At 40.0% G+C, this 15,897-nt stretch overlaps 1 protein-coding gene across 2 annotated transcripts in view; it reads left to right on the top strand.

Annotated features, from left to right (window-relative positions):
- The window catches only part of LOC6902426 (discoidin domain-containing receptor 2-like), a 156,446-nt gene extending 141,405 nt beyond the window's left edge, over positions 1-15,041 (top strand). For both annotated transcript variants that reach the window (XM_002133324.3, XM_015181532.2), the window contains 3 exons: positions 10,803-10,965; positions 12,705-12,854; positions 12,928-15,041. In XM_002133324.3, coding sequence (XP_002133360.3) covers positions 10,803-10,965; positions 12,705-12,854; positions 12,928-13,092 — 478 coding nt within the window. In that variant the 3' untranslated portion in view covers positions 13,093-15,041. The remainder of the gene's footprint in view (positions 1-10,802; positions 10,966-12,704; positions 12,855-12,927) is intronic.
- The last annotated feature ends 856 nt before the right edge of the window (positions 15,042-15,897 follow it).

The following is a 15,897-nucleotide window of genomic DNA, read 5'->3' as shown; positions in this document are numbered from 1 at the left end:
TAAAACTTAAACAAGAATTAAAATAAAGCTATTTGGGGAAGAAATCGCACGTTTCCTTATTCTTTTAAGGGATTTCTACAATCTATAGAGCTCCTAAGGGTATAAAAACCCTAACCTTAGACCCAGGGCCTAGTAATCCCTCTACCCCGTTCCTCCATTAAAAAAAAAAAAATTTTTCTTCATTATATCCATAATTATGGATTTTCCGATAAAAAATATCACCCTTCAAACGTATAAAAAACGAAAAAATAAGATTCTGTAACACAATTTCAAAATTTAAGTTACTCTTCAAAAAGTCATTAAAAAGCCCCAAGAATTTAATATTTCCACAGATTTTCCCACTTTTAGACCCCTCACCTTCCAATAACACACCTATTTTATATAGAAAACATATATCTTTCTCCCAAATCAAGTTTGACCTCAAATCCCAAAAAATAAGATAAATATTTCATCTGTTTGGAGGCACAAAATCAATCGCAAACTAAGGGAAAAGCCAAAAGCAAACAACAAGCCATAAATGAGAAATGGGAGGCCATCGTAACCTTTAACCCTAAAAGTCAAACAGGGAGAGAGCGGGAGGGAGAGGGAGGGAGAGAGAGGGCCTGCTCTTCAAGCACACTCTTCATCATAATCATTAGCATACATTTACGGGCTTGACCCTCAAGTGCTTACCCAATGGCCTATTATGTGCTTTCGTTCGGTTGCTCTATTGGCTACCCCGCCCCCCTCCCAATCGCCACCCACTCGCTTGTCTTTTTGTCCAAGGATCCACTGGGGTCACTCTCTCCTCCCTCTCTACTCTCCCGGCAGGACTCTCTCTTTCGCTTTGTCCTGGCAAATGATAATAGTTGTTGTAGGATGACTCCCAAGCACATATCCCATGCACAGGCACAAGGGTCACCCTACCACCACAATGATGATTCTGTACAACAGATAAAAAGCGAAGGGCAAGAATGTTCTTTCTGGCAGACTGAATGACAGATGCCCTTTTTGAAGGATTTTAAAGAGGAAAAAAATCTTTTTAACTAGAGAAGAAATTTCCGAAGATTATTCCTTTAAAAATAAAAATTTTTGGCTCATTTTTATGGGATTTCCCTAGTTTTTCTTACGGAAAGCATCCCTATAAAACTTTTGAAACTCTCTTTAATTTTTTGAAGTAGTAGATATGTAGATATTTTTTACATTACATTAGGCACCTGTATAGTCTCTGTATTATACATTTTACATGTATTTTACATACTGGTAATGTCTTTTTGGTATGTAAATAATTTCTATGAATGATCTTCCATCAGAATGTATACAAAATTTCACTTAATCTCCCCTCCTAATCGATCTTCAAGCATTCTTCACTTACTGCACTTCAAAGATCTTTATTTTCCACCAAAATTCCCTTCTACACCTTCCACACCCCATGCACTCCTCTTTTTATAGAGTATTCCCAGAGAAAACCCCATCTCCCTTGTATTGTACTCCCTATCGCGGTGGTTAGTCGTCCCTCCAATCGTCCCTCATTCAAGCGTTTCAATTGTGCGGAAAAGTCGGATATACGCGAAGTCCGGCTCCGGCTACGGCTGTGGCTATGGGTCCTGCTCCTCCATCAGAGTCCTTTACCGTCCAGTGTCCCATTTCATGTTCATGGGGCTCCCCCCTCCCCTCTGTTATGCTCTGCTCTGCTCTGCTCATAAGCTTATAAGCTCGTTTCGGCCTTGTCCGTTTCCATGTGTATTTCCTTCTCATAGTTTCGGTTTCTGCTCTTTTTTTCCCCCTTTTTTTTCAATTTAACATCCGTTTTTGTGGCTACAACATGTCCATTATGTTGATGATGTCCTTTGACAATATGTCCTGTCCGTCCGTCCGGCAATAGTCCGCCGCAGAGAACAGGGCCAGCGTGTAATATCCCAGAGTTTGGCGTTTGCGGAGGATGGCTGCTGATGAGAACGATACAGAGAGGATACTGAGAGGATACTGGGGCAAGGACACTTTGTTTGGTGCTTCGCTTGGGGTCCTCTTTTCCCCACCCCTTCTCTTCCCGAAAACTGATTTCAGTTGTTGTTGTCTATGTGTGTGTGTGTGTGTGTGAGTGTGGTTTTTCCGGCTTCAATTGTGGCGGGTCTGAATTTTTGTTGCCTTTTTTTTTATTTTGTGGTTCAGACTTCATTAAACTACTTTTTGGTTAACGTTTTTTCGAGTTGTGTTTTTTAGAGTGCGGTTTGCTCTTTAATTTTGAGGAGTAATGAGTGTGTTTTAGTCCCATTTATGATAGAAATCGTTTTAGAGGCTATACCTTAATAGCTTTAGGAATGTTTTAGCAATATTCTGGATGTTTTTCCATCGAAATTCTCACTATTCATCAAAGTTTTGAACAATTACTGTCTTTTAAGATAGAATATCCTACAAAATGTGTAAAAAAGACATGGAAAATCGTAAAAGAGTGTTCTATTGGACTAAAAGAAAACCTAAAATATGGGAGAATATAAGATCCCCAAGATCTGGTACTCTAGACCCATGAAATACCATTAAATACGATAAAAAAAAGATCCCTCAAGACAAACACCTCTTCTAATGGAATACCTTTCAAGTGATGAAATCAAAGCCCAAGAAATATCAGCAACAAATAAAAATCTCTTACACATTTTAATGGGCCTTCGAGGACACTTGTGAGGCGATTACCATCTTCAATCGGTTTTAAATCTCTCGCCGGAACCCTTCCATTTCTTAAGGGTGGCCTTCTTAGCCCCTCTCGCAGGCCGGTTAACCCCAACTCGTGTTTAATTGTTTGTATTTCTTGCTTATTGACTGAACGACTGACCATCGGACCATTGGAGCAGGCAGTACTTATGTTCCAGCTCCAGCTCCAGCTCCAGCCGTAGATGCTCGATGCACTTAATGTCCGTAATGTCGGTGGCGTGTCCGTAATGGCCTTTCATGCCGTCTGAAGTCTGAAGTTGCTGTCGCCTTAATTAACCCGCTAAAGCCGCCTGTCAAAGCCAAGGGCTGGCACGTTCAACCAATTTATAAACGTCCGTCCGTCGGTCCTCCTGGATGGAGATGGACAGCAAGCAAACACTAAAGCAAATCCACAAAAGTCGTTCATTTGCTCGGGGGCCTTCGCTCGCTCGCTCTTTCGCTTTATTTATATCCTTTGTGGAAGGACGATATCCTGGGATCCTTGAGCGGGTGCAGGGCGGCTGGGAGAGTGGGGGGGAGGGCAACTAAAAACCCATAACTATATGTTTTACTGACACATTTTAAAAGTGCTCCTCCGCAAGTTGCTGTTGAAATTTATTGTTATTGCGTTTTGTACGCGCACTTTCGTATCCTTCTTTTTGCTCGCTTTCTCTTTTTTTCCCCTTTATTTTTATTTTCCCACACAAATCCAAGGACATTTTGTTGTGCATTTGTGTTAACCTAATATGCTTGTAATTGCCATCTGGCCGGGATATCTGGCCAGAAAAACTACACACACACACACACACACACACACACACATAGATATATATAAAACAGTACCAAAAAAAAAAAAGAAGGGACAACAATACTTTGCTGAACAATGAATGCTCTCCGGTTGTTGTTTTTTCGCCAAACTCGTATCTGTATCTGGCACACAGCCACAGTACGAGTATCTTGTTAGTGAAAGTTGAAAGCGAGGAGCCCCAAGGACGTGGAGAATGCTGAAATGTTGTGCCCCTAGATTCAGTCCATTGTTTGCTTTTTGGTTTTATATTTAGAGCAGCAACAACTATCCAACAAACAACAACAACAAAAATTGTCAAGAAGTGCTTTAATAGAGGGAGTTCATAGGGCATTTGAGAATTTTTTTGTTACGAAATTATTCATATAAATTGTCAAAAATAAATCAGAAATATTATGAAATTTAATATGTAGAAAAAACTCACCCTGCTTTTTACGCTTTCAAGACAGCTCGGAATATTTTCTCTTTCGCTCTTCTTTTATTTCATTTCAGTAGTCCAATGACGAAATCAAAGAGAGGCCGCTTTTTAAATACATAGCACCTTCAGTGCAATTTAGTGTTTTTATCTTTTACTCGCACTTCTCCGCTCTTTATTTAGTTCTTGCGGTACATTTCATTGTTTTTATTTTTCACACACTCACTTTTTGCCCAGATCGCCTTCTACTTGTTGAACTGCTTGCCGTCTTGATGACATCTTCTTCTCACAGAAAAAAAAACACTCCAATAGTTTTGCCGCTCTTTATCTAGTTCTTGCGGTGCATTATTTTGTTTTTCTTTACACTCACTTTAACACTTTCACTCACTTTTTGCCCAAATCGCCTTTCACTGCTTCTCGCCGATTACTGGTTGCCGCCGATTACTGCTTGCCGCCTACTACTGCTTGCCGCCGATTACTGCTTGCCGCCTTGTACTCTCGCCGTCTATTTCACTCACTCACTTTTTGCCCAGATCGCCTTCTACTTGTTGAACTGCTTGCAGCTGTGCACCACTTGCCGTCTTAATGACATCTTCTTCTCACAGAAAAAAAAACACTCCAATAGTTTTGCCGCTCTTTATCTAGTTCTTGCGGTGCATTATTTTGTTTCTCTTTTCGCTCACTTTAACACTTTCACTCACTTATTGCCCAAATCGCCTTGCACTGCTTCTCGCCTATTACTGCTTGCCGCCGATTACTGCTTGCCGCCTTGTACTCTCGCCGTCTATTTCACTCACTCACTTTTTGCCCAGATCGCCTTCTACTTGTTGAACTGCTTGCAGCTGTGCACCACTTGCCGTCTTAATGACATCTTCTTCTCACAGAAAAAAAAAACACTCCAATAGTTTTGCCGCTCTTTATCTAGTTCTTGCGGTGCATTATTTTGTTTTTCTTTACACTCACTTTAACACTTTCACTCACTTATTGCCCAAATCGCCTTGCACTGCTTCTCGCCGATTACTGCTTGCCGCCGATTACTGGTTGCCGCCGATTACTGCTTGCCGCCTATTACTGCTTGCCGCCTTGTACTCTCGCCGTCTATTTCACTCACTCACTTTTTGCCCAGATCGCCTTCTACTTGTTGAACTGCTTGCAGCCAAGCACCACTCGCCGTCTTAATGACATCTTCTTCTCACAGAAAAAAAAACACTCCAATAGTTTTGCCGCTCTTTATCTAGTTCTTGCGGTGCATTATTTTGTTTTTCTTTTCGCTCACTTTAACACTTTCACTCACTTTTTGCCCAAATCGCCTTGCACTGCTTCTCGCCGATTACTGCTTGCCGCCTTGCACTCTCGCCGTTTTGATGACTCTCCTGCGCATACAGTTTTTTTTTCCATTATGCACTTTCACTCACTTTTTACCCAGATCGCCTTTTTCTTCTTGAACTGATTGCAGCCTTGTACGCCTTGCCGTCTTAATGACCATCTCACTCACACAGAAAAAAAGCAAAAAAAAACCTAACCTGCAGTTGCTTTAGCTTTTCTGCTACAAATTGCACTCCATTTTAACTTGCGCTCAGCACTTCCGCTCAATATTAGCCTATATCGCCGTTTACTCCTTGCCACCTGGTGGCTTTTCCTTTTCTTTTCCTTTTTTTCACTCAAATTCACATAGCCGGCAATGAGCGCTGGAAGCGCTACAGAAAAAACATTGAAATTAATTGTTTTCCGACATGCTGCGATATTTTCATAATTGTTCCACACACAAAAGCTTTCATTTTCCTTCTTTTTCTACCACTTTTCAATTCCTTTTACTCAATGCACTTGCGCTGGCAGCTAAAATTGGGCTCGCTGTTACTCTCCCGGAAAGAAAAGAAAAAAAAACTCTAGCTGAAAGGTGACATCATGCCATGCTGCAGTTTCTTTTGCGCTTCCACTATAAATTGCACTCAATTTTATCTTGCGATCAGCACTTTCGCTCAATATCAGCCCATATCGCCGTTAACTCCTTGCCGCTGGTGCCTTTTCGTTTTCTTTGCCTTCTTTCCACTCACATACAACTGCGACGCAATAAACTTTTCTCAAGCTTTTTTCTAAAGAAAAAATTGAAATTATCATTTTACAGCCATGCGGCGATATTTTCTTAATTGTTCCTAGTCATTTGGCTCTCCACACACAAAAGCTTTCATTTTCCTTCTTTTTCTACCACTTTTCAATTCCTTTTACTCAATGCACTTGCGCTGGCAGCTAAAATTGGGCTCGCTGTTACTCTCCCGGAAAGAAAAGAAAAAAAACTCTAGCTGAAAGGTGACATCATGCCATGCTGCAGTTGCTTTTGCTCTTCCACTATAAATTGCACTCAATTTTATCTTGCGATCAGCACTTTCGCTCAATATCAGCCCATATCGCCGTTAACTCCTTGCCGCTGGTGCCTTTTCGTTTTCTTTGCCTTCTTTCCACTCACATACAACTGCGACGCAATAAACTTTTCTCAAGCTTTTTCTACAGAAAAAATTGAAATTATCATTTTACAGCCATGCGGCGATATTTTCTTAATTGTTCCTAGTCATTTGGCTTTCCAATCAGCCCATATCGCCGTTTACTCCTTGCCACTGGTGCCTTTTCGTTTTCTTTGCCTGCTTTCCACTCAAATGCAACTGCGACGCAATAAACTTTTCTCAAGCTTTTTTCTACAGAAAAAATTGAAATTAATATTTTACAGCCATGCGGCGATATTTTCTTAATTGTTCCTACTCCTTTGGCTTTCCTTCTGTTTCTATCACTTTTAATCTCTTTTCCAGACCTTTTACTCTACGCGCTTGTGCTCACGGGAAGAAAAGAGAAAAAAAACTCACGCTGAAAGGTGACATCATGCCATGCATTTCATAATGTAGTACTGCGCAGTTTTCACACTTGTTGCAATCTTGCTTTTTAATTGTTCCTAATCCTTAAGCTCTCCACAACCGTCAGCATAACGATTTTTCATCACTTTTCCGGCTTTTCACAACCCTTTTCACTATTTTTCGGGCTGATTTTTCATTTAAACACACATTAATTAACTGCACTTATCACACGGGCTATTTTGTATAATTTTCCGAACATTTACCACTATTTTAAAAGACTTCTTACTCCGCGACTCGAAAAAACGTGCACTTGCGCTGGCAGCTTAAATTTGACTTAGCTCTCTCTTCCCCCTACCGGCAGCATTCGGTCATTTGTAGGTGAACGAACTGAAATCGGTGAGAGCATTTTGAGAGCAGCTTTGGTTTTGCAATGTGCGTGTGTTGTTGCGTTTGCTTATGCTTAAGATGGGTAATGGCAGAGAGTGCAATGATGAGATCATCAGCACAGAAAAGGTAGATTAATTTCAAGCGCTTTTATCTTCGATGCTATGGGTGATTTGCAATGCGTATTCTCTTGTTGTTGTTGCTTTCGCATAGAAAAAGCCTTTTACTCGTCATTTGAAGAGTTGAAGAGTCACAACTGAAACCAGTGCAATGACCTGAAGGAAGAGCGGACATTCGCTGAGAGGATCTAAGAGCGCCTTTGCTTTTGCAGCTTTGTTCTTGTTTTTGTCCATGGGTCATTGTCTATTCTCTCTAAGGGTGGGAGGGAGATGAAGGATGTGTGGCTGTAATCCTCTCTTCATTCTTATTCTTAAATTTTTGTTTGTGCAATTATCTAAAGCGTGGGCGAAAATCAAAGAGCGCATTGCTTAAGGGAAGAGAGCACCTTTGCTAGGAACCTCTAACAGAAGCGTTGCTTTTGCAATGTGTTTTTGGTGTTGCTGTTTGCTTTTTCTTATGGCCTGTTGTTATTGTAGCCCATGCCTATAGTATGTAAGCGTGGGAGCAAATTGGGGAGTGCTGGGATGAGCATAGAAAAGGTAAAAATCGGAATAATCCAATAACAGAATAGTTTCTAAGTTTTTTATAAGAATTTAAGATGGGTGTCTAAATAGTTTCCATTAAAATTCCTCACATTTCTAAATGAAATTCCATTGAAATCTTATCTTTTCCCCCAGGGATTCCTCCTTGGGTACTAATTCTCGAGATCATACCTTAAATTCCAAGGAAATTGGAATGAAATTCTATGGGAATCCGAGCTCCATCTACGGACTCCCCCTTCGATGGCTAATGAAATATGAAATTCGCACTCGACATCAACTTAAAGACAGCAAACAGACAATTCCTCAGTTAAGTGTGGAAGCTTTAGGACGGGTTTCGCTTCTCACTTTACTATCCACCCCCCGGCAGAGACCCTGCGGAGACGAGCAGAGGCCTCGCTCGACACGTGTCGAGACGTCACTGTCAATGGATGTCAAAAGCACAAGAATGGAAATCCTAGCCAATCCATAAACATCCCAGCGACAAGCCTACTTAACCACTCACTCAAGAACCAACGACGACACTCGATCCGGGAAAGAGAACGAGAGCTCTATATAGAGGACGCACTACCTCCCTCCCCCCCCCTCCCCTCCAATTGTATGTTTTGTGAAAATTAAACCTTTCACTCAACTGAAACCCAAAGGGAGACTCAAATTGTTGTTGCCACGTCTTCGACAATCGAAATCTATAACGCACCGAAAATCAGAAACTGTTTTTCACCCACAGCCCCTCCTACTCTTTCGAGAGTAATATCCTGCCACAGCCTGGCGCTCTCCTGCCCCTTCATGTGGTTTATGATTCCGAGGAGGATGCGGATGGGGGACTAAACGCATTACATCGTCGAGACAAGGGCTCCGTCCGTCGCTCGGTCGCTCAGTCGCTCAGACAGCACTCGAAGCTTACATTTTATTTGTAATATGACAGCACTTCCATATCCTTTTTCAATATTGAGAGAGGCAGGAAATTATGCACGTCAGGACCTGTCTGCTTATGTCTAATGCCCCGTCCACAGATCAGATCATATGGGGGGATGCACATACTCGTACGCCACAGCCCACAGCCCACAGCCCACAGCATGAATCCCGCTATGAAACAGGGCTGAAATGAAATGAATTTTGGCCTTGCCTTGCGGGTGGGTGGTGTGTCATGTGTTTGGTCTTTGCATATTTGATTCCATTCGCCAGTTAATGAGTTTGTCAGATAATCGTTCCATCGGTTACGCCCTGGACATTTGGACATTTCGACATTGATTTGTATGGAAAACTAAACATGTGGCCAAGACCATTTCCTTATCAAACGCTGGAAACATGATTGAGGTGGAGTGCAAGGCGGGGAAAATGCAGGGAAAATTGAAAAGGGTTCTTAACTGATGGGAAATTAAAGAAATTCGATGAGATTTGAAATTAAATCAATCAAAATTGATGGAAATTGAAGTTGCAGAAACCTAATGAATGGTTGGGGCAAAGGTATCGAAGAGGGCATAAAACTGGCGATAGATTAGGTTATGTTTAAAAGAAAACACGTGTATAATGATATGGTGACGGTATCCTTGGGTTTGTTCTAAGGGATACTTTTGTTCTCTTTTCATAAACTTATCCAATTTGTTCTTCGATTCGATTAAAGAACAACAGATGAATATTAAGATATATTCCACCGATTAATGTCAAGTACAGTCACCGCTTTTTATTGCAAGGATTTACCTTTATTTACCTTCATTCTATTTGAGTTCTTGTTAAATACTCACTGAACTCCAGCATTCTTTCAATTCTCCCCCCTTTGATATTCATTTTTATTGCATCCTCCCTCCTGTGGCGCATTCAATTGTCCTCGAAGGTATGTGTCATCAGTCATAGCCACGAAACTGTCATCGTATTTGCTTTTTACTCGTGACTTACTCCTTTTTTTACTCCCTTTTTTGCTGTTGTTTGTTTGTTTGTTTGTGTGATATCAAATATCAAATGTTGATTGTGTTTACCATTTCATGGTTTCATTTACTGCGGAGTTCTTCTACCATTCAGTGCTCGCCAGTGCCCCTCCCATTCATTCCATTCCATTCCGTCTCTCTTTTCCCACTCCATTCCTTCGTTCTGCTACTGCTGTTCCATTCCACTCGCACTTCCCGTTCCGCTTATATTGTCATTTTCACTGATGCTTGAACGTTTTTTGATCCCCCCTCCGTTCTGCCCCCTCTTACCATCTTGTTCTCAGTGCTCTCTGGGATGTGGGCGAAACAATAATATGGGGGAAAAATATAAAGCTGGCAAACGGCGCTTCTGTTGCCCTCGGGGGCAGCGTTGCGCAGTGCAACGGGCATCAGGCATCGGGCATCCACTGACCACTTGGCAGCTTTCAAAACGTAATGTGAAATCTGCTTGGCAGCCAAACGGAAGCGGAACAGGAAGAGCCAGTGGATGGACACGATTCTTGGGTACCCTGTAGAGAAGATTATGGGTGGATTTCCAAGAAATACTCATACCTATCGTTGGTAGGGCGGAAAATTATAGTTTCAGACCGCTAAAAGGATTTCCCAGCATATATTTTGGTACTCTTTGATTTTCGATTGAAACAAGGCATATCCCGATGAAAATGTTCCTGATTTCCGATCAAATATCTCCACATATTTCCTTACTAGCTCGGTATACCCTTTCACTTAGGGTATTCCTTTTCACAAACGAAAAACAACATCTATCAACCCCTTTTTGGAGGAAAGTAGATCCGTAAATCCGTTGAAAGGGGGCAGCGACAGCCTGGGGTTGCCGTTGCCTCATTTGAAATGCATGTGCGACGACAACGACAACACTGGCGAAGCAATCAACTCAGGAGCATATCCTGAATCCGTTATGCTGACTCCTTGACTCCATTCTCCGCTCTCCACTCTGCGATGTGTGTGTTGTGTGGGTTGTTTGGCTTTTTGGCCTGCGGAAGTGTTTGCTTATTTAATTTCTGGTATTTTTAATTGAATTTTCAATGTCGACTGCTCGATGCTCAACCTCTGTGCCCTCTCTGTTCTTTTGATCCTTCCCGGCAGGAGCTGCATTATTGGCCCCGAGCTAAGCGTCAAGGTCTGCTCTATTGGCACTGTGATAAATCGATCGGCCTACATGTCGGACTATTGCCAATTGGAGGGCACCACTGGCAGGCAGACACAGCCCATGCCCATACGCTGGATGTCCTGGGAGAGTGTGCTATTGGTAAGTACTAAATTTAAGAAAGGATACGCCCTTTAAAGAACCAAACACTCCTCTAAATGAAAAAATCCTTAAAAAAAAGCTAGTATCAAAAATCTTTAGCCTCGGGCAGTTATCTCCCACTGACTGACAGTTACCCCAATTAACCGGCACATGTTCCGAGTGCATTAACCCCCTCTCGAAACCCAACCACCCATGGTCTCTACACCGAATTTTATTTTATTCCCCAAACGAATGAACAAACAAAACCCGAACCAAACCAAAACCGACAAAAAAAAAACTGCGGCTAAGAATACAACGAAAAAAAAAAAAATAGGAAAGTGGAAAACTGGAAAAGGGGCAAAGGAAACCGAAAAACCGAGTAAAATATTTTATAAATCCCCCAGCGAAAAACCGCACTAAATAAATTAATTAACTACACGAAAAACGCAGAGAAAGGACCAGCCAGAGGCGAAGGATGGGCAAAAACAAACCGAACAGGACATGTATAAAGTTTCCATTAAGAGATACTAGATATAGGAGCCACGCAGTATAGCCCCAGTATCCCCCATGATATGACAGTGAGAGCGGCGAGCGATATCCATAGATGTGTAGACAGACTCTCGTGTGGCTCGAATGTGTGTGTGTGTGTGTGGGTGCCCCCAAGCGGCTGTAAGGATAAACGAGGTACTACCCCATGGAAGGGATGGGCGGGGGCGGGGGCACTGTGGATGGGTTGGGTCTCTGTGTATATTAAAAAGCGCAAAAGTTGCGTTACAGGATATTTGTGCACATGAATAGGTCCGTGCGCCCTGTGCACAGGAACCGCATAATCCTTAAGCCAAAAAGCATGTAAACAAAATCAAAAGGCCTTTGGCAATGAGAGGATTTCTATTTTCATAGGAGAATGTATTCGGTTACCAGGTTTTACGGTTCATACACACATGTAACAGGCTGGTGGGGGATTATAGTGTAGACAACTCGAGAATAAAGTCAAATTTGCTTAAAAGGATACAATAACATTTTCGGGGCAGAGAATTATGGGGTTTATAGAGATCGTTTCTTTATTGGTGAAATATGTGAAAGATATTTCAATAGAGGTGTGGATATAGATAGGATATATATAGATATATATACATATATAGATATTTCATATAGAGGTGTGGATTGATAGAAGATTGATTAGAAAAATAAGGTATAAAAAAGAACCTGAAATACAATGTTATTTGACTACATTTTGCTTTGATTGTGTCCATTACTTATTACTGTACAAATGAAGAAACATTATATTTGAATATGAATAAAATAAAGAACAAAATTTCCCAGTAGTGGCCTATTTTTATTGTCTTTCAAGAGTAGAATCATTATTTTGTAGCTGGGATACATTTTACACACAAAACGAAGAAAAAAGTTATCCTGGCTAGGCTGTCTCTGGCGTTTTTTCTCTTCCAGAGCAGCTGATCAGATAGGGGTGGGTTTTCGTTACGATATTCGTAGAGAGGGCGACTGTACATCGATATAAAACCTATAGAACCTTTAGATTTTAGAAAACATCTATATTCAGAAGCTAAAGAACATCCACAATGACCACCTATGAGTCGCAGAAGCCTCCCTTATAGCTTTATCTCTTCCAATAATTAAAGATTTCCTTTGAATGCCAAGAATTGTTTGATTAAGGAATTAAAAACAACACCTTTCTCGATAAAAACTTAATACTTTCCATCCCAAACCATATACTAAACCTCCGATTAAACCATTTTCAGGGTAAATTCACCACAAAATCCGATGTCTGGTCGTTTGCTGTGGCCCTTTGGGAGATCTTAACATTCGCGCGGGAACAGCCCTACGAGCATATGACGGACGAGAATGTTATTGAGAACATTGGGCACATCTATCAGGATGATAAAATGCATGTGAGTAGAGAGTGACTTCAAAAATGTGACTGCCAAACACCAACTGATTTTTGTATATATTCTGTTTTTGCAGGAACTGCTGCCAATGCCAGTCAACTGTCCGCGCGAGATTTACGATCTCATGTGCGAATGCTGGCAGCGCAACGAGTCGAGTCGACCCAATTTCCGGGAGATACATTTGTTTTTACAGCGCAAGAATCTAGGTTTTAAGCCCCAGTCCCAGACGCTGATGTATTGAATTCTCTGTAACAAAACAACAACAAAAATGCAAACACACTAAAGAACTCGAAAACTAAATGCAATTTTTAGCACATCATAAATCAACATACATAAATATATTTCGAATATTCTATGCGAATTTTATGCATTTAAAAACGAATGAAAAATGAAGAAGAATGCATTTAAAAAATAAATGTTTTTGAATGGAAAAAAGAAGAAAAAACTGCGGCCAGTCGTAGGCAGGGATGCCCTAAGAAAGGTATTGGAGGGTTTATAACCACAGGATTTTATGGATTGCTTTGGATACTGCTTTGAGTTGTCCAAGATTTTGTTGGCTTTATAACTATTTTGGCTTTATTTTTGAACTCTAACTCCAAATAAAGGACTTCCTTAATTCTATCCATATCCCAGAGATCATATCTATTCCTAAAATCCAATCCATCTCAAAGAAACGAACTTAATCCGATCGTATTCCAAAAGATATTTTTGGGAATTTGATAGAGAGTATTCCAAACAGTATTAAAAAACGTAATATCTAATTAGGGTCTATGCAAAAAATGTCCACAAGTGAGTACATGAAAGTGGTTTTGGTTTTTATTTTTCATTCTTAGAAAAATTCTTATACGTTCTTGTAATTATTGTTTATTTGTTAAGAAGACAAGTATTTATATGGGGAAAAAAGTTATTTTGCTTGGCCTTATTCCTTTGGCTGTTACGAGCGGCGAAAGTCTATGCACTCACTTTTGCTTCCCGCTGTATGCAAATTCACAATATTGCAGTTTTTTAGTTAAAAAAAAAAGATTTTGTGGGTATTTTGCGTTAATCCAAGCATGAGGAAGAGATCTACCTATGCAGGCCTACAACAAAATTTAGTTTTCTCATGGCAAGGGCTCTGAAAATTGGCATTTCTTAACATAAACTACAAAAAACAAAACAATTTCTATGCAAAGATCTATGAAAAGCAGACCTCCCTCCTTAGGGCATCCCTCTCTTCAAACACTTACATATATCAGATGATCAGATGGTACTCTTATTCTTTATTTTTCTGGTAAAACACAGGTATCGCTTAGTCATAGCCTAAGTTTAAGAACACAATCGAGTCAATAGCTTATACAAAAACTAAAACTAAATCTGAAACCCACTAAAAGGCAGCAGCACGAAAAACCCATTATAATACGAATGACTGTAAATAATGGATGAAATAATGGATGTTTAATAAATAAGTAATCGTAGTCGAAAAACACTCTACATTCTATCAAATAGAATCTAAAAGATCGAAACCATTGACATATGTGTGTACCTATCGCTCCTCCACCTGAATGCTCTCTATCTCTCTCTCTCTTGAACTCTATCTCGTATCTAAATCATTTTCGCTTAACGTGTTCAAAATGTATATATCGAAATGAATCTATATTTATATGATGCCGCCCCCCACTATCTTCCCCCTGCCCCCAAACATAAAAGACACTCTATCTCAACTCAAAATTGAATTTTGATGATGGAAAAACCTACTCGATTATATGGAAAAAGCAAACGACAAAACCTGCATATAATTTTGACAATAAAAAATAACTTTTTATGCAAAATGCTTTGTAGGAAAGAGCTCTACAAGAATCCTAGGCTAATCTCAGAGATACACACACTCACACACACACTCCCCCCCTCAATCTATAAGTCTAAACGAAGGTCAATTAGACGTCTAGCATATCAAGAAAAAAGAAACACAAAAAACCAACAACAAATGATATCTTTCCTTTAATCAAATTTCCCCTGTGCCTTTGTCCCTGCTTTCGGTTTGTGTTTTTCTCAAGAGCCAGGAAAAATCAGAAAAAATATTATTAATTATAGTATTGTATATGTATCTTTGTATCTATCTTTATTTCTATCATTCTATGAAAAGCTTTAACCAGGTTTCGCTGTAGTAAAAAGAAAAGAACAAAAAACGAAAAAAGAAAAGAAAAGAAAAGACATTATTGAATTTCAATTAAAACGAAAAATCTCGGCCTGTCGAGTATGCAATGTAATTTTCAAGAGCGAAGATCTTCACTTTATGCCAAAAATTTATAAATGTGAAAGATTTTCATCCACTTTAATCCATTTTTTTTACCTAAAACTGTATTTAGGAGATCTCTAGAGGTCTAAAGATTCATTTGGAAGATTTTTACTTTATATCGTTGCTTTTTGGATCTAAAGAGCCTTCGAAAAGATCTCCACAGATTATTTTCCACAGCTTTGGGAAGTCTAATGTTTCATTTAATAGATCCTGACTGTATTCCATAGTCTCTGCGATTTTTAATAACTCTAGTTTAAAGATTTTACAGGGTAAATGTTCTCCATTCAATTCCATCTCCATTTATGAGATCAGTGAGGAGTCACTTAGAAGATCTTCACTCTATTTCATAGCCTTAGGAGACTAAAGCTGCACAAAGACGATCTCCATCGACTCTGTATTTTGAAGATCTAAAGCGCTTCCTAAGGAGATCTTTCACTCTATTTGGAACACAATGCTTCATTCACTACACTTTCAAGACTTTATACCAGGCTTTTGGTATCTTAGACTCACTAAAGACGATCTTAATTGAATCCATTGCAAAGTTTTGATGTCCTAAAAAGATTTGGAGATCACCCTCGTCTGTATTTTGTGATTTTTTGACCCCAGAGACAGTTTTACTAAAGCTTTCAAGGTCTGAAGTCTTGACGCCAATCTCCATAAAAGACGATCTCCGTCTCTGAAACCCTATATTCCATTTGAAAATTGCATTCAAAAACCCTTCTAATTTCTTAGAATATATCAATCATAAGTGCTGATTTTGCATTGTTAAAT

This window comes from Drosophila pseudoobscura, chromosome 4, assembly GCF_009870125.1.
Source record: "Drosophila pseudoobscura strain MV-25-SWS-2005 chromosome 4, UCI_Dpse_MV25, whole genome shotgun sequence".
Lineage (NCBI taxonomy): Eukaryota > Metazoa > Arthropoda > Insecta > Diptera > Drosophilidae > Drosophila > Drosophila pseudoobscura.
This window is presented reverse-complemented; position numbering and strand designations above follow the sequence as displayed.